We start from the raw sequence: 21,411 nt of genomic DNA on the forward strand, positions 1-21,411 counted from the left end.
AGCAGCAGGAGCAGCGGCGGAGGACACACATGAACATCATCTGTCTCCACCTGGACTCTCAAGAGGACGCGAGGACTTTCCCCACCATGACGGGGAAGGACGGAGTAGTACTTTCAGACGCCGAGAACAAGCAGAAGACCCAGAACATGGTGAACCTCGCAGTGTCCCAGCAGCAGCACCTGCACCCCCCGCTATGGAAAGTTGCTCCCATCGCGCACCGACGCACGGGGTTCGGCATCCAGGAGCTCCTGGGTCTGAACAAGGACCCCCCGTCGGCACCGAGGAGGCCCCTGGAGGCCCTGCCGCACCGGGCGCACATGCTGGCCGCCCGCTCGGCCCTGAGCCACGGCGCCCTCGCGGTGGGCGTGGGTCTGCTGGGCCCGGAGGGGATCCACTCCTTCTACAGGCAGCCCGCTTTCCTGGAGGTTCTGTCGGATGCGCAGAGCGTGCACCTGCAGCCGCTGCACAGGCCCGCGCACATGGACGCGCATATGGACACGCACTCCGCCAGCTCTGGTAAATGTTCACATTTGAACTCGATTTAAATACAATTGCGTTCGTTAAGGGAATATTTTATCATCATATTTTCTAACGAGATGTGTATAATGTTACAATAAAAGACACGCTCGAGATCTAATATTATTTATAACGCACATTGCGATGGCATTTCTTTTATTTGTTTCCCATATTTGAGTCATTGTCCAATTTCCGATTTCACTCACGCGAACACACGCGCAACATTTATATGGTGGAGAAAGGCCTTAAGATTATATATAACATTATTTACAATATTTATAATTTTAAAAAAAAGCGACATTATATATAATATAGTATATAATATTAATAGTTGTATATCATTTTTTAAAATATATTTATACAATGTTTATCGTTTACAATGGGCCTCGGTGAAAAGGATGGTGTTCATTTAAGATGATGAATCCAAACCGTTATTTCATTTGCTCCACTTGTTCCTCAGATTCTGATGACATGAGCCTCTCCTCCAGTGAAAAGAAATTCTCAAAATCATCATTGAGCCAGAGCAAGAGGAGGAAGAAAAGAAGACACAGGTAAATAAAACGAAAAAAAGAAAAGAAAAATAAATTTACTCGAATGATCAATCCTGAATATTGTAAATGTCTTGATTATTTTCGAATTACCATTAAGGATTTTGTATGACCATTATTTTACTATATTTTATATTAATATAATGTTAATTTGTAATACATATATATATATATATTGTATATTGTAAATTGATCCTGGACTAGTAGGCTAGTATATATACACTAGTCCAGGATCAATTTACAATTCATTCGTTTGAATTATCGTTATTCAATTTAATTATAAATTGTTTTATCATTTTCTTTATAAAACTGAATTTATATATTCCTTGTACAGAACCATCTTCACTTCCTATCAGCTGGAGGAGCTGGAGAAAGCTTTCAATGAGGCCCACTATCCCGATGTGTACGCCAGAGAGATGCTCTCCATGAAAACAGAGCTGCCAGAGGACAGAATACAGGTGTGTGTGTCTGTGTGTGTGTGTGTCTGTGTGTGTGTGTGTGTGTCTGTTTTTCAGATCTCAAATAACAAAGAATTGTGGAGAAAATCCCCCAAAAATATAAATATGTGTTTCTTTTTTTAACGTGGAAATAAGTAAAGAATCATTTTTAATTGGAATATAATTAAGGATCCACCTACGGGTAAAGCAACAGGTTCTCACTAATAATCTTCAACCAATTGTGTGATTGGTTAATTGGGTATAACCAATCCGCTTCCCTCGGGCCTGCGGTTCTGAAATGAAACGATACGACATGAAATGAATGAACACGGTCCAGTGACTGAGCCGATGCCTCCGTCTGGCTGCCTTCGGGCTTTTAATTTCCTGTGATATTTAAGGCCCTGTCGCACATCAATCTGGCCTGGAAATTAACTTATTTTTCAATCAGCCCCCGAGCCCAGAGGGTCACCTCTTGCAGGAAGCACTTCACACACAAGCACTTCACACACACACACACACACGCACACACACACACTCGGCTGTCGAAGCCATGATTGCTCATCTGAGGTCATCTTTTTTATGAGATGGAGGTTATCATCAGATCTACCTGAATAGATTCGCTGATAGTTTTTTAATTCCATTTCCGCACACACACACACACACACACACACACACACACACACAGACACGATCCCGCACATGCATTTCAACACAACCAATCTCCTCCAATCTCATCGGGGCCTTTGTGGCCATTTCAGGATCTCATGTAGTCCTCATCCATATTCAGGAGCTCGCTGCAGCTGTTACCAGAACCCAGGCCTGCTGGAAATCAATTTAGACACTTGAGGAGCCGTGAGAAGTGTGTTTGGTTCACACACAATCATGCGCGCACACACACACACACACACACACACACACCAACAAGAAAGCAGTGAACCTCTTTATTTTGAGAAAAGAAAATAGAAAATGGATGACATCAAAACACACGAGAGAGGATCTGCTAACCATAGCTATGAGAGGATCATTGACTCACTCGTGTCTCTGGTGTCGCCAGGTTTGGTTCCAGAACCGAAGGGCCAAGTGGAGGAAGAGGGAGAAATGTTGGGGTCGCAGCAGCGTGATGGCGGAGTACGGCCTTTACGGGGCGATGGTCCGACACTCCATCCCCCTGCCCGAGTCCATCCTCAAGTCGGCCAAGGAGGGCGTCACGGACTCGTACGCGCCCTGGTTGTTAGGTGAGCTGAGAGAAAAAAAGACTTTTGTGATTGTTGGCGTGAAGAGGGAGAGGAAAAACAGAAGAACCACAAATTTGGTTCATGCATGTTGTTTATGAGGACATAAATAAAGGGGGGGGGGGTGACCAGGGAGGAACATAAAAGAGGAGGCAACAGGAGGACAATTGTTCATTTTTATGTGAGAACTTTTAGTTAAATGTTTACTTATTTTAAGTTAATTCAGGGTTTATATTAATTAGAAAAATTTAAAGAAGGCAATCCTGTTCATTTTCCCATTTTAGAATCTAACACATGAATCTCTAATTGTGATGCATTGCATTCTAAATGTAATAACCTGTAACATTTTCCAAATTTTATCTATTTTAAGTCATATTTTACGAGGACAAAATCATTACATGTCTGAAGATTAAAATGTGACATGTTTTTAACCCTGTAGAGATGGAAACTAAAGTGGATTGAAGATATATGTCAAATATCTTTTTAATTTAATCAATGTAAACAAATAGATTGTTTTTTTTTCCAAACAAGTATATGTGAGCAGTTGCGTGGTGAAAAGAGTTGATTTCTCAAACATGTTTTTAAATGTAAGACGTGAATAATAAAGGGTTTTAAGGTGGGAAATGACGATGATTTAAACGGGTGTAATGCTTTTAAAAGCAAAATATATCATATTTTATCAGTAGATTTATTTATAAAAGGTATCTTGTATTATTAAAATAGTTTAATTCTGAGTTGCACTTTGACTTCGGCAACACAGTGTAAATTCAAACTAATAAAGGTGTCACTCTGTCGATGGAAAAAGAAGCCATCAATACTGCGATAATCCCACTTCATTACCGCAGATTAGACCGAATCTCCTCTCCTGCCCAGTGTCAATTGATTCCAGTAAATCTATGAGGTGGCCTTAATTGAATAAGAGGTCCGATCAATCTCCTCCTTTGCATTCCAGGAGAGTTATGTTGCCGAGATGTTACACGTCTCTTGATAAAGTCCGTCATTTGTAAAAACTCTTCCATCCCTCATTTCCAGGTATGCACAAGAAGTCGGTGGAAAGCACCAGCAGCTCCCCAGAGAAGCCCAGCAGCACCATGACACCTCCACACCTGCAGAGCCAGGAGAGGCCAGCAGGTGGAGACCCGGAGGAGGAGAGGAGGACTTGCGACTCGGGGTCTCCTGTGACTAAAGACGAACTGAGGGAGAACAGCATCGCGGTGCTGCGAGCGAAAGCCCAGCAGCACAGTGCCCAGATGCAGATCCCTGACAGAACGAACCCTCAGTTCACTCAGAAAGTGGAGGCTGACAACATGGACGCAGTGGAAGATGAAAGGAGCAACTGAACAACAGAACACGTTGGGCAAAGATGGATGGAGACTGTGAGATGCTGAACAGTTGCAGTTCTTTTTTTTGATTCTCCAAACTCCACAGGAACAATTGACCTCTCTCACGGGTCCACCCTTGATCCAGCAACAGGCCATGGCGGGTCGAAAGGAAGTCACATCCACCATGTCATCCACACTTTTAAGTTAAAAGACAACCAAAGCATGTTGCCAACAAGGGATCTGAAGCACTTGAATACCAAATGTTTAAAAAAACGAATCCATGCTTCATTGAACGTTTTGTTTTGATGTCAAATTAAACCTCACCAACTACTTCTTCCCACAAACCCAGGGCCGGGTCTAGGCAGGAGCAAGAGGGGGCCTGGCCCCCTCAAATAAATGTTGTGCCCCCTCAAACCAGGGCCGGTACTAGGCAGGAGCAAGAGGGGGCCTGGCCCCCTCAAATAAATGTTGTGCCCCCTCAAACCAGGGCCGGGTCAAGGCAGGGGCAAGAGGGGGGGCCTGGCACAATGCCCCCTCAAGATTTGTGGCTGCCCCCTCATACATGCCTGTCTAGACCCGGCCCTGCACTAACCTGGTTGATTTTTTACCTATAAAAGTCGACATAAAGAAAATGAAGGTGTAAGTTTTGATGTAAAAAAAATAATTCATTGCACAGAATCCATTGGTACCATATACCAAGTATGAACCCTCAGTGAACAGGAAACATGTTACAATTGGTTTGGGTCACGAAACAGTATTTATTTATGCTCACCAGGCCATTGACAAACAACTGTTTACGATCCACACGGGCAGTTATTTTCTGTTTATTGTTGGGGTTTTTTTTAGAAGTAAACAGCTTCTTCGACTAACTGAAGTGAAAAGGACGACACTGTGACTCTTGCTTGTGTTGTACAAAACTGGTTAATATGATGTACAGCCAACTCTGTGTTTGTCTTTGTATAAATGTCACTGTAGCAAAATTAAAAAAATGAATATATTTAACAAGCTGTTTTCTTTCTTTACTTCCTGGTTGTCCATTAGCACTAACACTCACAATTCAGCAGAAATAAACAATAAAATGGTAAAGTACGTTATTGTCTGACATTTTTATTTATTTGAAGGGTTTATTATATGAATAAAGTACATGAAAAAATGCAACAACAGGCGCTAAAGTACAAACTAACAAGGCTGATAAGATGAATCTAAATTTACTGTAAGACACAATTTACTTTCACTTTTGTTATTACACATGTGTCACTCGTTTTTCATCCTGGTTGTTTAACTGTTGTTTTCACTTCTTAAAGGGAGCGTTTGTTGGTCAATAGAGTCATTATTATTACAGATAAGTGTCGGCAGAGAGTGTGTCCCGCCCTTTAAAGCACCTCCTCCCGCCTGTGTTCCTCCCGCAGGAGGAGAAAAGTTCTGGTTGATGAAGAAACTTTTCAAACACTTTTCAGTCACTTTCTTTCCTCACGATGTTTCTCACCTGTCGGTGCTCGAGGCTCGCGGTCTCACGTCTGGGTCCACGCGTGTCCCGCTCGTGCGTCGACGGTCAACGATGGCGCAGCGACGCGAGCGCGTTCCTGCCGGAGGCTGCGGGGTTCGACGGGGTTCGGGACCGAGCCGGGCTGCTCGACTTCTCCGTCTCCAAGCCCGACGCGTTCTGGGCCGCGGTGGCGCGTCAGAGACTCAACTGGATCCGACCTTTCGAGCGGGTCCAGGACTGTGACCTGAGCCGGGGGAAGGTGAAGTGGTTCGAGGGAGGACAACTCAACGTCTCCGGTAAGATGGAGTGAGAGACTCTTCTTCTTATTTAGGAAAAGCTGAGAGAAAGTTCGAGGTGTCAATATTTAGTTATGACACCAGAAATATCTTGATCATACATATACATAAGAATCTTTTTTGAGTCACGGGGGCAGCAGCTGGAGTTAAGAAGCCCAGACTTGCTTCTAAAAACTTCAGTTCCTTTGAATGTTTATCACCTTCTAAGTACAAGATCTGGAATACAAACAGTAAAATAGGAACACTGTAGTACTGCAATATATATATATATATTTTTAAAAGGTATTCACCAGCACTGTATCCATTTTTAACATGCAAATATTCACAGTATGTCTTTCCAAAACTCTTATCAGTCCAGTTTACTTGCTTTAGAACTATTGGTTAGTCATTACCTTGGTAAATAACTACAAATAATTATTTAAAATAAACTCAGTGTTGTGCCTACATTATAGCAGTATATTGCAATATGTCGTATCGTGATACGTATTGTATCAACATGAGAATATAAGAGCGGACAGCTCAGGCATCTGTGAGAGGCTCATGGTAGAACTGATGTTATTCTACATCTCCAGAGAGTTAAATTGATCTCATGACGCTTCTATTTTTGAGGGACTTAGTGTATGTACAACTGGGCGGAACCAACAACAACCACATCAAAATGAAACCGACTAAGATTGTCACTATCATTTTAAGCTATGACTTAGGAATCAAGAAAGATTGATCAGATATTTAATTGCCTTCAAATACATGCGTGTAAATGTCATAATATTATTGAAGCTTATTCAATAATATGAGCTTCAATAATAGCTTCTTATTCCGAGATTTTGGAGTGGTTTATCCGGGAGGTCCACAGCAGATGAATCTAGGGCCGATTGGACTTTAAACAGTATTAATTGTGAAAATGAACGAGTGAATTGTAACTTTATTCTTTGTCTGTGTGTCAACAAAAAGTCAACTGCCTGGACAGACATGTCCACACCTGCCCTGACAGAGTGGCTCTCATCTGGGAAAAGGACGAGCCCGGTTCTGAAGTGAAGGTGACCTACAGGTGTGTCACTGGTTTGCTTTAGTCTAGAGTGAGTTGTGTACTGATTCATTCTCCTGCAGGCAGCTGCTGGACATGACGTGTCGTCTGGGAAACCTGCTCAGACGACACGGGGTGAAGAAGGGCGACTGCGTCACCATCTACATGCCGCCCTGTCCGCAGGCGGTGGCGTCCATGTTGGCCTGCGCCAGAATCGGCGCCGCTCACAACGTCGTGTTTGCGGGTTTCAGCGCCGAGGCCCTGGCGGAGAGAATCAGGGACGGTGAGTGAGATGCTGGAAATTCCTGTTTATTACTTACAAATCTCAAGGCATGTACTTCAGAACAAGGTTGACTTACTCGTAGTATTGTTGCACAGCAGGTATTAGCTTCATGTTCCTCAACTGATGGTTCCAAAAGTGGGTCATAATCCTTTACCCGGGCAATAAAAGTTATTTGCAGAGAATGAACTCTGCAAGAGTGTGAACAGGGATTATGGTCGTAATGTACTTTATATAGACGGAACTTTAGACCAGTGGACCAAACAATGGCGGCCCAACCTTAGCATCGTTAGCCTGTACTAACTATACATAGGACATTATTTACCACGAATAATTCTGACCTGAAAATGACTTTTTCCACCAGCAGATAAGTTACTAATAATTTGGTTATGTGTAGGATAAACTGCTTGTTTTCTTTTTCAAAATATTAAATCAACTTAAGGTTATAATAGTACAACTTTTTGATTGAAAGCTGCTGTATAAGTCTTTTGCTGACATTCCTTTCAATGTATAATAAATGCTTGTATTGTGGGAAGTTTTCGTTTTTAAAAGACGTTGTAGTGCAGAAAGGGAAACATTCAATGTCATTATATAAGGTCGAAGGATTCAAAGAGGACAAAGTAACTATATGAAAAACAAGAGTTAAGATAGATTAGATAAGACATCGCTAACACTACGTAACTGCAGAATGCATATATTGTAAAGGGCGATCCTCTGAGAGATAGTTCCTGATAGCTAACTAAGATTACCCTCTTTCTTGGGGGTCCCAAAGTCCAGATTCTTCTTAAAGATTAGGACCAGGAACTCCTGTCATGACACAATATTCTTTTTTCAATCAAATCATTATGAAACGTAGCATTAGTTGCACAGAACAAGGAAGGAAGAAGAAATAAAAACAAGGTGTGTAGAAGCCTATGTGTGTTGAGAAATGAGCACGTGTGCAGTCTCATATAAACAACACCTGACTTAGAGTGAAGCCTTGTTTGATTTATGACTCGTCGAGTCGTTTGAGTTCAGTGTGGATTCCTCATTCCTCACTCGTTGAGTTGTGTTATCTAAACGGTAATTACTGCTGGCACCGATGCATGACTGTTGTCAGCCAGACATGACAGGTGCAGGTTAGATGTATTTTGTCTGACACACACACACAAAAAGTAAAACCAACACGACCGTTTGTGACATTATCTGGATCGTTATTTTCTCAGGTGAAAAACAACCGTATCTTTATGAGCTCAAAGTCTGGTCCGGTTTCATGAGAAAGACAATTCTTTGGTTGGTTTTACGATGTTACTTTCTGCTGCAAATAATCTACCTTTTGATTTATAAAAGACCGTTCAGAGATGAACTATATTGCCTCCGCTTTGAACATCGGGGTCAAATCAAATTGGCACTTGTTTCACATAAAATATGCTGTGAAGGATTAACTAGTTCGCTCTGGATGTTTCATGGAGCTTTGACAGTATCAAACCAACAGAACACAAATCAATCTTAAACCTATAATAAAGCAATGAATATACTATAAATACATTTTTAATAAGCTCTTCGCCGCCTTTTTTAAAAAATACTCCAACTTGTTATTCTATTTGAAAGAGGAACAAGAGGCGAGTTATTGTGTAATTATATTACATTAACTTCCTGAAACACTTTTTAAACACTCACAAATCATTTGCCACGCTCAGTTCAAATGGCCGTAACTTCTCAAAGGTTTATCCTGTCAAGAAAATGCAAACACTATCCAAGGAAAATAATAATGGCAAGAGCGTTCTGTGTGGCACACATTCATGCTAACGGTAAAAATGCATACGCAGCTGCAAGAATGAGTTCACAGAGAGGGATTGAGATGCAATTCTGGAGGTTATTTTGTTTTACTTAGAAGATTAGTTAGTGATGGATGGATGGATGGATGGATGGATGGATGGATGGATGGATGGATGGATGGATGGATGGATGGATGGATGGATGGATGGATGGATGGATGGATGGATGGATGGATGGATGGATGGATGGATGGATGGATGGATGGATGGATGGATGGACGGACGGACGGACGGACGGACGGACGGACGGACGGACGGACGGACGGACGGACGGACGGACGGACGGACGGACGGACGGACGGATGGATGGATGGAAAGATGGAAAACAAAAACTTTAAAATGACAAAAGTAACAAACTATCTAATAGATGGATGGATGGATGGATGGATGGATGGATGGATGGATGGATGGATGGATGGATGGATGGATGGATGGATGGATGGATGGATGGATGGATGGATGGATGGATGGATGGATGGATGGATGGATGGATGGATGGATGGATGGATGGATGGATGGATGGATGGATGGATGGATGGATGGATGGATGGAAAACAAAAACTTTAAAATGACAAATTATTTGTAACAAACTATCTAATGGATGGATGGATGGACGGACGGACGGACGGACAGACAGATAGATAGATAGATAGATAGATTTGTGACAAACTAAACAGTCAAATATTTTAAATTTACGTGTACCATTGAGAAAATGTTTGCAACAAGCAAACAAACATGGCTGTGTAAATACGTTCCTAAACAGTCTAAAACAAGGCAAAGCTAAATGTCAAACGAGGCTTGAGTACAGGATTAAGATCAGTCAGTGACACATCAAAAGCTAAAGTCAATGATATATCTTCAATCATTAGCATATTGCTAACCCTTCAGCGATAAAGAAACAAGTCGGTGGAGTTTTTGCTTGGATTTGAAATGACTATAACCGCAGCAGGAATACTTCAATATCCACCTCGACTACGCGTGTCTTAACTTGTGTGTGTCTGCCGACACCCAGTGACTTTACCCGTCTGTCATCGCAGCTCAATCCAACACGGTGATCACAGTCAACCAGGGCGTCCGAGGCGGGAAGGTGGTCCCGCTGAAGAAGACGGTGGACGCCGCGGTCCAGCAATGTCCGGCGGTCAAGCAGGTGTTTGTGGCGATGAGAACGGACACTCCCGTTACCATGACGGCGAAAGATGTCCCACTGGAGGAGGTAGGGATGGAAAACTAAACCAACCATTGGGTGAGAAGGGTTCGGCTTCATAAGATCTAGAACCTTCAGACCTGGACAAGTGTATTTTTTAGGACCTAAATGATGATTAACACATTATTTGTGGATCCAAAGGAGATGCAGAAAGAGGACGTGGTATGTGAACCAGCAGTGATGGACAGCGAGGACGTTCTGTTCCTCCTGTACACGTCGGGCAGCACCGGGAAGCCCAAAGGACTGGTCCACACTCAGGCCGGATACCTGCTGTACACCGCGCTCACACAGAAGGTAAGTCTGGACGTCAAGTTCACGCCATTTGTTTGCCTCGAGAAGTTCGACTGGAGGGAATGTTTGAAGTGGTATAAGAGCCTAATAAGTCTAAGTCTAATCTGTTAGTCAAATACCTCAATAACATATTTGAATTTAATTTTCAGGAATTGTTGTATATACTGTGTATCAGGGACTTTCATCTAAAATGTTTAGGAAAATGTTGTCATAGCATGATCTGGAGCTTGTAATCCATGCGTTTGTGTCGTCTGGACTACTAACTCTGCAGCGAGAATTCTGAGCCGCTCTAGTAGAAGAACTCACATTTCCTTTCCTTTCACATTGGCTTCCAGTTTCTTTCAGGATCAATTAAAAAAATATATTTTTACTTTTTTATTCGTGCAGGCATTTCATTGATTCTCTAAGACTCCTGTGTTTGTCTCAGTGGTGTCTTAACTGTATATTTTATTGGGTATTGTTTTGATTGTTTAAGCGCTTTGTGACCCTGGTCTAGAAAAGCGCTCTACAAATATAATTACTTACTTACAATTTCCTGTTCAAAGTTAGCCAAAACACATGAAAAATAGATGAGACCCTAAATTTAAACTTAAATTTTCTTTGAGTTTACCACCTTGTATCATCTAAATGCTTTGCTGATGAAGGGACGATTAGATTAACAAAATTAAAACATTATATTTAACATTTACTATAAGTCAATATCGATATCCACAAGTCTTGTTACTCTACGTGGGGGACGAGCTACAGCTCTAGCTCCAATAACTTTTCTTTAGGTATATAAAGTGCGTTCTGTAAGTGTACTGTTGCCTTTGTGTAGGTCAGAGTGCTTCTTTATTGTGTTCTGAGAGGAGAGTCTAGGAGTCGTGGATACTGGCATCATAGCAGCACCGGTTCAGTCATTAAACCATTGTAATGGACCAAAAGAAAAAGAAGACATTTTTCAGTTTTGGCCTCATTTCCTTGATGAAATCTACATGTGTTTAATAAAAGTTGTCACTGTGATTCCAATGCTCTCTCACTTCACAACCTCTCAAACAAACAACAGACAAAATGCTGCCCTTAAGAATATTTATAGAACAAAACTCTTTAATTATTGATTATCACTCATTACTTTGGACTCAGTAAGTGTTCAGGCACGACTCGCTGGTCCGGTACCGCGTCATACTCACCCTCCTGGTCTTTACAGATCCAACCATTAACTTTGCAACGTTGTCTTTGCATCCTCAGTACGTCTTCGACTACCACGACGGTGATGTTTTCGGTTGCGTGGCAGACATCGGTTGGATAACGGGTCACAGTTACGCCGTTTACGGACCTCTGGCGAACGGGGGCACCACGGTTCTTTTTGAGAGCACCCCCATTTACCCCAACCCAGGTATCTTTAACAGAAGGCGTTGGTTTTTCAGCGGCGGTTCATTTAAGATCCAGTTTGATCCTGAAACTCGTTCTAAATACATTTAGATACAATGAATTGCAGTTTAAGTTTGTTGACAAACATTTGCTAAGTTTGTTTGTCCAACAGTACTTGTGCGTATAGACTCATTTGAATGTTGTTAAGAAAATAACAGTGTAAAGTTTAATCCCAAGTGTCAAGAAACGTCTTGGTATGATTAATGTTCAGTCAGTTCAGAGTGAACTCGACTAAAGAAAGAAGATCAAGTTGATAGCGTCAGAGAAAAGTTGAACTCGTGTGAATCAGGGCAGGACGTTATTTTGAATCTCCACCTGTTATCTGTTTCCAAAAGAACTGTTTACAGTCAACCCTTAACACTGGCATACCTCTATGTACACACACACACACACACACACACACATCACGGTCATGATGTACTGTCAACACCGAAAGGAGAATCCGGACGAAGCGAATCACGTGTTCTAGCAGAATATATATTTTTTGGATGATCTGCTGACGATGAGGTTGTTTAATCGCCCGCAGGACGCTACTGGGAAATGGTCGAGCGACTGAAGATCAACCAGTTCTACGGGGCGCCGACGGCGATCCGCCTGCTGCTGAAGTACGGAGACGAGTGGGTGCACAAGTACGACCGCTCGAGCCTCAAGACTCTGGGCTCCGGTACGACGATCTCCTTCATCAGATCGACACGAGGACGGTGTAGTTCTGGCTCTTGCAGTTTCACCTCCTCACCCTCCCTCTAGTGCTCAGTCAGTACAGGAATGTAACCTTTACCGCACGTGTCTGGCAAGTCTACTTATGTAATCCTCGACCACATGTTTAAACACAAACAAAGCTCATTAGCACAATGTTATTTGTGGTTTTATTTACCACCGCAAGTTAAATCAAGTTTAATACTGATGTTGTCACGTTGAAATACATTTGAAATGAAGGGTTGATTCGATCTTCTCCGTCAGTGGGGGAGCCCATCAACACGGAGGCCTGGGACTGGTACCACACGGTGGTGGGTGGAGGACGCTGCCCGGTGGTGGACACGTGGTGGCAAACAGGTAACTGAGAATTGAATTTACCTAAAGATGATGATTTCTTAACTGGAGTCAATATTGTGTTTTTTTAATGCCCTAACACTGGGAAGGTCGATTTGTGTCTTTTTTTATATAATTTTTAAAATTTGCTACAATAGCTTCAATCAAAAAACGTTCAAACAAACTTAATCAAAAGAAAGGTTGCTTATTTTTAAAAATTCAACCCTTTTAAAAACTCTTTTCTCTGTTGTTTTTCTCTATTCTTTTTTTGTTTTTGTAATAGTGTGTGTAGGACGTTTGTGTCTTAATTATTCAACCCCCAAAAAGCTTCAATTAAATTACGAAAATGACATTTGCAATTGAGATTTTATCATTTATAATAGATTAATTAAAAAATAAAATTTCAAAACCTTTTACACTTCAATAAAAAAGACTTAAGAACTTATGTCAGTGTAAATAAAATGATAAATAATTTCATTAAAAAAACAAAACTTCAAATATTTTTTTTAGTGAGGGGTTGAATTTTAACTTAATTAATTTTTTTAGTTTTTCTTCTCTCTATATATTCATTTTATTGAATAATTAAGAGGGCTTAACATGCACAAAAATAGTCAAAGTTTTTTAAGAGTCCAAAACAAAAGTTACTTTGAGTAAAAATATTTGTCATGACACAAATCTAAACCATATTCCACCATCAAAGAATGGATCAATGAAAACACATCTTCAGTCCAAGTATTTTTCTGTAGATTTGTTTTGACATTTTTAATGTCTGCTTGATAGGTTTAAACTCCATTGATCATCATTACCATGAAGACAAGTCAAAATGAAGATTTCTAACAACAGAGAGAGAAAATGTCTTATCAGGAAAAGCTATTTACATGAAATATCATGTAAATACTTTAAATTACATTATGTATATGAATTAATTGACGTCACAAATTCCTGTATAAATGATTTTCTTTAAAGTTTTTTCACTTTCCCCCCCAAAAAAAGACAAAAGAATCCTTCACAACGATCATAACCATCCATCCTTCCATGAGAAGTTCTCTTGCCAACTCTCCATGCTTTCGTCCGTCTCCATGGCGACGCTGGGGCCCAGAAAGAATGTCAAAGAAAGGAGCGAAAAAACAGGAATAGATGCTGATTGTTCTTGTGTGGAAGATGCAAATGGGGAGACGCGGTTGTCGCGCTTCTTCGAGCCTTAAGTGAAGCCGTTTACTGTTTACGTCTCAGTGCATATCAGTTCTGCCACGTCGCTGATTCTTAAAGGGGAGCGAGATTTCTGCTGTAGCTCCGTTACATAACTTCCTGAATGTGGTCTGTGTGTGCACTGTATCATAACACTGGTGTGTGTGTGGGTGTGTGTGAGCTCCTCCTTCGTGTCCTCATGTGGCTCTCTAAGTAGTCCAGATGTTTCCTCCTAGACTCAAGCATCTGATTAAAGTCGCAGAAAAATGCTAAAAACGGTCAAATATCTGCACTGATACCGAATCGAGAACGCAAAAGGTCGAGGAAGGAATTTCCGTGTTTTAACAAACCAACGACCCCTTAAAGATAAAGGACCCGCACGCGGACTACGACAGCCAGTCAGACCAGGACTGTTAAAATCTCTTTTAATTACCATACAAACGGCCATTTACTATAATTAATGGATGATAATTAAACATCTGAGTATTATGAGCTTACGCCGGGCAGACAGGGATGTAACCCAAATACCCTACTCCAGCAGGATTATGTTGTTGTGTTATTTTCTCCGGACTAGCGCTTCCCAATTAGGACTAAATGGCATTATTCATAATTGCCATTTGCTTGATCCGAGAGTAGCTGGTTCAGAGGGAGGATGAGGTTTTTGATCCACTGTTGGCAAACAGCCGCCATGTTGGATCAAGCAGAACACCGGTGTGTTCAGTGTGGACAGGAATACATTCTACTTTGTCTTAAACGTCTATTCTTCGCGTGTGGTTTTTGTAGATTATTGTGACATAATAACCTTTGCTTCAACGCCATGGCGAGCATTACATTTATCAGCGGCGTCATTATATACTGTGACTGATGTCTTATGTTGTGTTAACAAACCTGGTAATAAAAGTTTCTGATTCTGATCAGGAAGTAACATAATGTAAAAGAAAATGTGCCATGACATTTTATAACTTGGCTAAATGAGATGCAATTATTTATTAAAGTATAAATAAATGTCATGTATTAAAGATGATTAAAGATTTATTTAATTTAATTCAAACTTATTTTGAGGAAAAATAAATACGGTTGAAATTGATGTTGAAATTAATATTAATAAAAATGCTAGTTAGCGATCAAAAAGCATTTCTAAAGATTGTACTCTGACCTAATGATGGCCCCAGAAATACAGTCAAAGGGCCACATGTAGGGCCCGCACCTCACTCACTTCTGCATCAAATTGTTTTATTTTGGTGCAAATTAGTTCTGAGGACACAAGCAATCAATTGGCGAATAAAAAAAACAACCAAAAAGTAGCTTTACAAGTTTCGTAAGACATAAATCCCGCCTTTTAAAAAGTTGAAATGTACATTTTCTACCGCTTTATCCCTTATGGGGGTCGCGGGGAGACTGGAGTCTATCCCAGTTTCATTGGATGAGAGGCAGGGGACACCCTGGACAGGACACCAGGCTGTCACAGGGCACACAAAGACAGACAACCATTCACACACACACTCGTACCTAAGGACAATTTCCCCAAGTTCTCAATCAACCTCTATGTTTTTGGACTGTGGGAGGAAACCGGAGTGTCCGGAGTAAACCCACACAACACGGGGAGAACATACAAACTCCATACAGAAAGTTTGCTCGGCCTGGAAGCGAACCAGCCGACTTATATACATGACCAAAGGAGGAAATATGACATTTTTGTCATGAAAATATCAACGTTGGATCAAACAAGCCAAGATATTTCAATTTCTGATTGAGAACCATCATCTTAGACTTAGATTTAAACTGTAACAGGATCCACCAACAATGATCCTGCTTCGACAGAACTTCCTCCTTGTCCGTCACCAAAAATATACCAAGACTTCCAGCACTTTTCCTTTGTTCACACACTTTAGTTTGCCAGCCTGGCACACACTGGTCCAGATGTTGGCGTTCATCGAACAGATGTGAGCGACAGATTAATCTTCTCATCAAACTTTGGTAAGAAAGCTGATAAAACCCACGTGAAGTTATATGTCGGAGATAAAAGCGGCGGAATCATAAGTCTTACGCACTCAAGCGGCAGATTGGGTTTTTAAAAGGTTTAGCGTCTCTTTGGGGCTTCGGTATGAAACGTTTAATCCCAATTTAATGCATTTTCAGCATAACCAGCACGATAATAGCACGGATGAAGCAGCAGGTTTCTCATGGCGTACTTCAAACTGACGATTGAATCTGTAACGTGGAAAACTCAATTTTAAAATAAAGGTTCAAACATTTAACCATCATTGGACATGATATGTATATAAATATTTATTTTAAACTTCTATAGATGGATTAATCTGTCACGAGGAATAATTAGCATTCAAGCATTTGTGACGAAGCTCCTCGGTGTCGCAGTTTCACTCGGTTGGCACCGACGCGGCACCGGCTGCCGATACGATTGCGTCGTCAATCTGTCGTGTCCTACTTTCTCCGAACCCCACCAGGGCGATTAAACCGTCCCGATCAACCCGGCACAACCAGCTGCACCGCAACGAGCTAACTGGTGGTAACACGCTACACTTTGGTGAGCTTAAGAGGGGGGTTGACGGTTCCATTTCCCCGCCTCGCAGACGTGAAGATGTGTGTCAAAGCAGCCAGCTTTTAGTAATCCGCTCTGTTTGTGTTTCTAGAAACAGGAGGCATCTGCATCGCCCCAAAACCCTCGGAGCCTCACGCAGAGATCATCCCAGGAATGGCCATGAGACCCTTCTTCGGGATCAAGCCGGTGCTGATGGACAACAAGGTGTGTTTGTGTGTGTGTGTGTGTGTGTGTGTGTGTGTGTCAACCTCTAGGCTGGGAACGGCCCCGGACGAGGTTCAGATTAGGATTATAAAAAAAATCCCCCAGCTGTGTCACTCTTGATACCCATGGTGCCCCCCCACCCATCCCATGCAAACACAGCAGCTTGTGTGGACATTCGGAGCGACTTCTTCACTGATCCCTCGACTCGTACCAAAACAAAACTTACATGTTTGTAAAGAGGTTTGTCCTCGAAATTATAAATATCAAAATGTGTTTTTGAAATAACGTGGGGTTCAAAAACAATAAAAGAACACGTAGACGAATGAGAATCAAGGATACTAGAGATGGTGAAGCTTCATGAAGCAGTGTCATGTTGTTCAGAGGTCAGTAGGTGGCGCCATCAGTTTAATAAAGATGGGATGTTTCATTAGAACCGTTGTTCAAAACAAAGGGAAATAGTGCAGAGACCGCCATCTAGTGGACTCTGAAGATAATGACACTGTTTCATGAAGCTTCATCAGACACTCACTAAAGTATTTGCGATAAAATATGCATTTAATATATGACAGTCATCCTCTGAACACTGTCATCAGTGAACAGAGAAGCAGATGAAGCACGAATGCTCCTCCCAGGTGCAAAACAAATAGACTCAGGGATTCATCCATTCCTCGGGCTATTAAATTGTATTGTTTTGATTGTTTAAGCGCTTTGTGACCCTGGTCTCGAAAAACGCTATATAAATAAATATTACTTACTTACTTACTTACAATTCTGAGTTCGGGGCAGGAGTGGAGTGAGAGTATCTGGATGTTCTGTTCTATGTTAATCTTTGTATCCTTTGTCTTTGTTGTTTTTCTTTGATCGATGTTCTTTATCTTTAGACTTAGATTGTATCATCTTGTTCTTTCTCTTTATTTCTCTTTCTTCTTGTTCTTATTTTATTTTGATAATTTTTTATGAAAAATTGCTGTATTTGCTGTGGATAATTTGGAAAAAAAAATTTCCTGAAGGATCAATAAAGTTCTACCTAACCTAACCTAACCTACAGTAAATATATATATATACACACAGTATATATATTAAATTTCATATGAAATGGAAACTCACAAAAATATACTTTTTACTATCAGTAAATGCATTTAAAATAGTCATTTGTTCTTAAATGATAAATGTTTTTAAAGTGTGGCCCTTTCACTGTATGTATCTGACACAGGGGTCACAGATGGTGTAGCAACTAAATATTTATCTTGTATTTATTTATATTATTTATTACTAGACTCTAACCATGACTAGAGTTTTTTAAGAACTTTTTTTTTTAAGTTTTTAATAAAGTACAATAAAATAATAATTTCAGCTTGATTTTATACTTTTCACACTTTTTTTTTTCTTGACGGCCCCTAACAGCAGCCACTGTATAAAAAGTGGCCCCTGAAGAAAAGTAATTTCCCACCACTGCTCTACATACAAGACTTAGAACTATCATAACTTACTGAGTTAATGAAGAATTAACTGCCAACTCTTACTGTTACGACTCAGATAACAGCTGCATTATCTCCCAGTGACACGTTGTTGCTCGTTCTTGTTGTTGTAAGAAATAGTGAGTAAAACGGTGTTTGTGTTTCCCTCAAGGGTCAGGAAGAAACTTCCAACGGCACCTCTGGAGCTCTGTGCATCGCTCAGCCGTGGCCCGGCATGGCCCGCACCATCCACAACGACCACCAGAGGTTCATCGAGACGTACTGCCAGCAGTACCCAGGTAGTTCCAGCGAGGCCTTTCTTAACCTATAGATTTTCTGTCCTATTGATGGTGTTTTAGTTTGAAAAAAAAAAATAGTGAGTAAAACACTAAGTCTACACGAGAACTTCTTGTTGCAGAAAAACCATCGTGAGTATTTCTTATGCAACCGTTTCTATCAGTGGGCCAGTCCATGACAACAACATTAAAGCGACCAGAATCTAATCTAGGGCGCGTAATACTGTCTTTATCTGTCAGTCGCAGATACACTTTTTGGGAGTGATATCGTGCGTTTATTCATTTTATCGCACATTTCTAAGCAGAGAGCGTGAATCATGTGTGTATCAGTTTGCCAGCTCCAGCCAGTAAGCACTGCGGTAAATAAAACTCCGTTTACACACAAATCGGGAAAATAGGAAATTAGCAACCGAGGTATTTTGAATGTTTTATTTAGCGGGGAAACAGTTTTGTGAACTTTTATGTCATTCGTCCCTGAACCAGAAGACGAGTGAACATCAGGTATTGGACCGGTCGATCCCAAAGCTGTTGCGAGTAGATGATGAGAAATAATGACGTATGATATAAGAAAATAGAGACTCATGGCTCAGATTGGCTGATCTGCATGTCAATCAAGTGGTTATTGCACTGATTGGTTGACGTTTTTAGTTAAATATTGACCCGTGCTGTGTCTCAAAATCACATACTTCTCTTAGTGCACTGGCGGTTAGTATGTATCAGGATAGTGTACGTACTAACTAGTACGCACATTTACGACAGATAGTATGTCTCAAAGAGTGTGCATGGTAAGTAAGTAAATAAGTAAGTAATATTTATTTATATAGCGCTTTTCGAGACCAGGGTCACAAAGCGCTTAAACAATCAAAACAATACTCAAAAAAGTACATACTTTAAAGATCTGGTGCGCTACATTTCGCAAACTAATTGAATCGTACTTACGCACTAAAAATACAAAGTTTAAGTACGCAAGTATGCGATTTGAGACACAGCTCAAGTCATGTTTGAAATACAACATTATACTACTGGTGGTTAAACTGGTTAAAAAATAGGCTTGTCACATGATTTATAGTAAAACAGTAGCCTAGTGCACGAATGCTCCTCCCATGATGCAACACTAATAGACTCAGGGACTCATTCATTCCTCTTGCTATTAGATTGTTTAATTCTGAGTTTGGGAGCAGGAGTGAAGTGAAAAGATTATTCTAGTCCATGTTAATCTTCTTTTTCTTTGATCTATGTTCTTTATCTTTAGATCTTGTCATCTTGTATTTTTAGTGAAAAGATAATTCTAGTCCATGTTAACCTTCTTTTTCTGTTACTTTTCTTTGATCTCTATGTTCTTTATCTTTAGATCGTGTCATCTTGTACTTTTTTTTTTTATTCCACTTTGTTCTTGTTCTTGTTTTATGAATCTATTGACTGTTGCTGTGTGCTGGAAAAACTATTTCCCGGAGGAGATCTCCAGAAGGATCAATAAAGTCTATCTATCTATCTATCTATCTATCTATCTATCTATCTATCTATTCACATGACAGAAAACATATTTTTAAGGTTTTCCAGTACAAAACTCTTTATGTAGTTTTTAATCAATTATCTTTACATTATTATTTAAGTTCATATCTGATCATAATGTTAAGATAATGCAAGACTATAAACTGTGTTATCATTTTATATCACTGTATTAAAGGTTATGTATGGAGCCATAATTAAATATAGATTAACAAATGTGTTACATGTGTTTAGTTTAATTAATAAAACTGTTGCGTTTATAGATGTAAAGTACTTTTGAAAATATCTACCATTACTTTTATGTCGCACTAACTGCAACAAATGAAAGATATTTTTACCCATGTTAATATTTTCAAGTTTCTACAAGCTAGTTTTAAATTCCTAGATCAGGCTCTGACCGGTCTGTGTGGCCGGAAAAGACCTCCTCACTAGTGGACCTGAAGTCTTGAACCATGTCTGCAGGCTACTTCTTCACCGGGGACGGCGCGCACCGCTCCTCAGAAGGTTTCTACCAGATCACGGGTCGCCTGGACGACGTCATCAACGTGAGCGGCCACAGGATCGGGACGGCGGAGATCGAAGACGCAGTGGTGAGAAAAAACGCCGATGTCTTAGAAAGAGTCGTCTTCAAGTGATCCGGACCAACGTCTGTGTCGTAGAATCTTTGCCCCGAAGTGGCCGAATCCGCGGTCATCGGCTGCTCGCATCAGATCAAGGGTCAAGGTGGGTCGGCCGCCCGGGACCACGTTTTTAAGAGTGAGCTGAGTTTTTTTTTCCTTTTTGATTCAAAGGTGTTTACGCCTTCGTGGTGCTGAAGAAGGACGTGGACGCATCGGACGACGACATCATCTCGGAGCTGAACGCCATGGTGTCCACGAAGATAGCGAAGTACGCCTGCCCGGATCACGTCCAGGTAACGCCCCCCGGAGTGTCAGGTGACCTACGACCGCGAGCTAATCGCCTTCTGAACGTCCCACAGGTCGTGCAGCGTCTGCCTAAGACTCGCTCGGGGAAGATCATGCGGCGAGTGCTGAGGAAGGTGGTCGAGCAGGAGCTGGACAGTCTGGGTGACCTCAGCACGCTGGACGACCCCGCGGCGGTGCAGGAGATCATCCAGGGTCACCAGGAGCTGCTCTCTCAGAAGTCATGACGATTTGAACCTCGAAGTTTTAATGGTCGATCGAAGTCTTAAATGTTTTGTACAAAAACTGTATTGATCGTTGAACACTAGAGCTGCTTCATTTCACCACATTTGACTGATTTTAGTTTTTTTTTCAACAAATCTTTGGCACCAAGAGAACTAGA

General features: G+C 41.1%; 2 protein-coding genes across 2 annotated transcripts; both read left to right on the forward strand.

Annotated features, from left to right (window-relative positions):
- Positions 1–86: 86 nt before the first annotated feature.
- LOC148067203 (visual system homeobox 2-like) lies at positions 87–4,073 on the forward strand. The gene is made up of 5 exons (XM_087806363.1): positions 87–516; positions 977–1,067; positions 1,399–1,522; positions 2,556–2,736; positions 3,766–4,073. Exons 1-5 carry the CDS (start codon positions 87–89, stop codon positions 4,071–4,073), a joined length of 1,134 nt encoding a protein of 377 aa, XP_087662489.1.
- Positions 4,074–5,530: 1,457 nt separating this feature from the next.
- On the forward strand, positions 5,531–21,352 carry acss1 (acyl-CoA synthetase short chain family member 1). The gene is made up of 14 exons (XM_087804923.1): positions 5,531–5,837; positions 6,789–6,885; positions 6,945–7,144; positions 9,996–10,171; positions 10,304–10,456; positions 11,681–11,828; positions 12,390–12,527; positions 12,824–12,916; positions 16,732–16,844; positions 18,474–18,600; positions 20,569–20,696; positions 20,766–20,829; positions 20,898–21,019; positions 21,086–21,352. The coding sequence occupies exons 1-14, from the start codon at positions 5,531–5,533 to the stop codon at positions 21,254–21,256; spliced, it is 2,037 nt and encodes a 678-aa protein (XP_087661049.1). The 3' UTR covers positions 21,257–21,352.
- The last annotated feature ends 59 nt before the right edge of the window (positions 21,353–21,411 follow it).

This window comes from Callionymus lyra, chromosome 13 (assembly GCF_982586985.1).
Source record: "Callionymus lyra chromosome 13, fCalLyr1.hap1.1, whole genome shotgun sequence".
Lineage (NCBI taxonomy): Eukaryota > Metazoa > Chordata > Actinopteri > Syngnathiformes > Callionymidae > Callionymus > Callionymus lyra.

What these genes read in the sequence shown, in the direction of transcription:
- LOC148067203 (XM_087806363.1), top strand. Translation starts at nt 87, where the DNA reads ATGACGGGGAAGGACGGAGTAGTACTTTCAGACGCCGAGAACAAGCAG. An exon ending in CACGCACTCCGCCAGCTCTG is followed by an intron (nt 517 to 976) that starts GTAAATGTTCAC and finishes CTTGTTCCTCAG; the next exon opens with ATTCTGATGACATGAGCCTC. An exon ending in GTACGCGCCCTGGTTGTTAG is followed by an intron (nt 2,737 to 3,765) that starts GTGAGCTGAGAG and finishes CCTCATTTCCAG; the next exon opens with GTATGCACAAGAAGTCGGTG.
- acss1 (XM_087804923.1), top strand. Translation starts at nt 5,531, where the DNA reads ATGTTTCTCACCTGTCGGTGCTCGAGGCTCGCGGTCTCACGTCTGGGT. An exon ending in CCCCATTTACCCCAACCCAG is followed by an intron (nt 11,829 to 12,389) that starts GTATCTTTAACA and finishes AATCGCCCGCAG; the next exon opens with GACGCTACTGGGAAATGGTC. An exon ending in CGGTGCTGATGGACAACAAG is followed by an intron (nt 16,845 to 18,473) that starts GTGTGTTTGTGT and finishes GTTTCCCTCAAG; the next exon opens with GGTCAGGAAGAAACTTCCAA.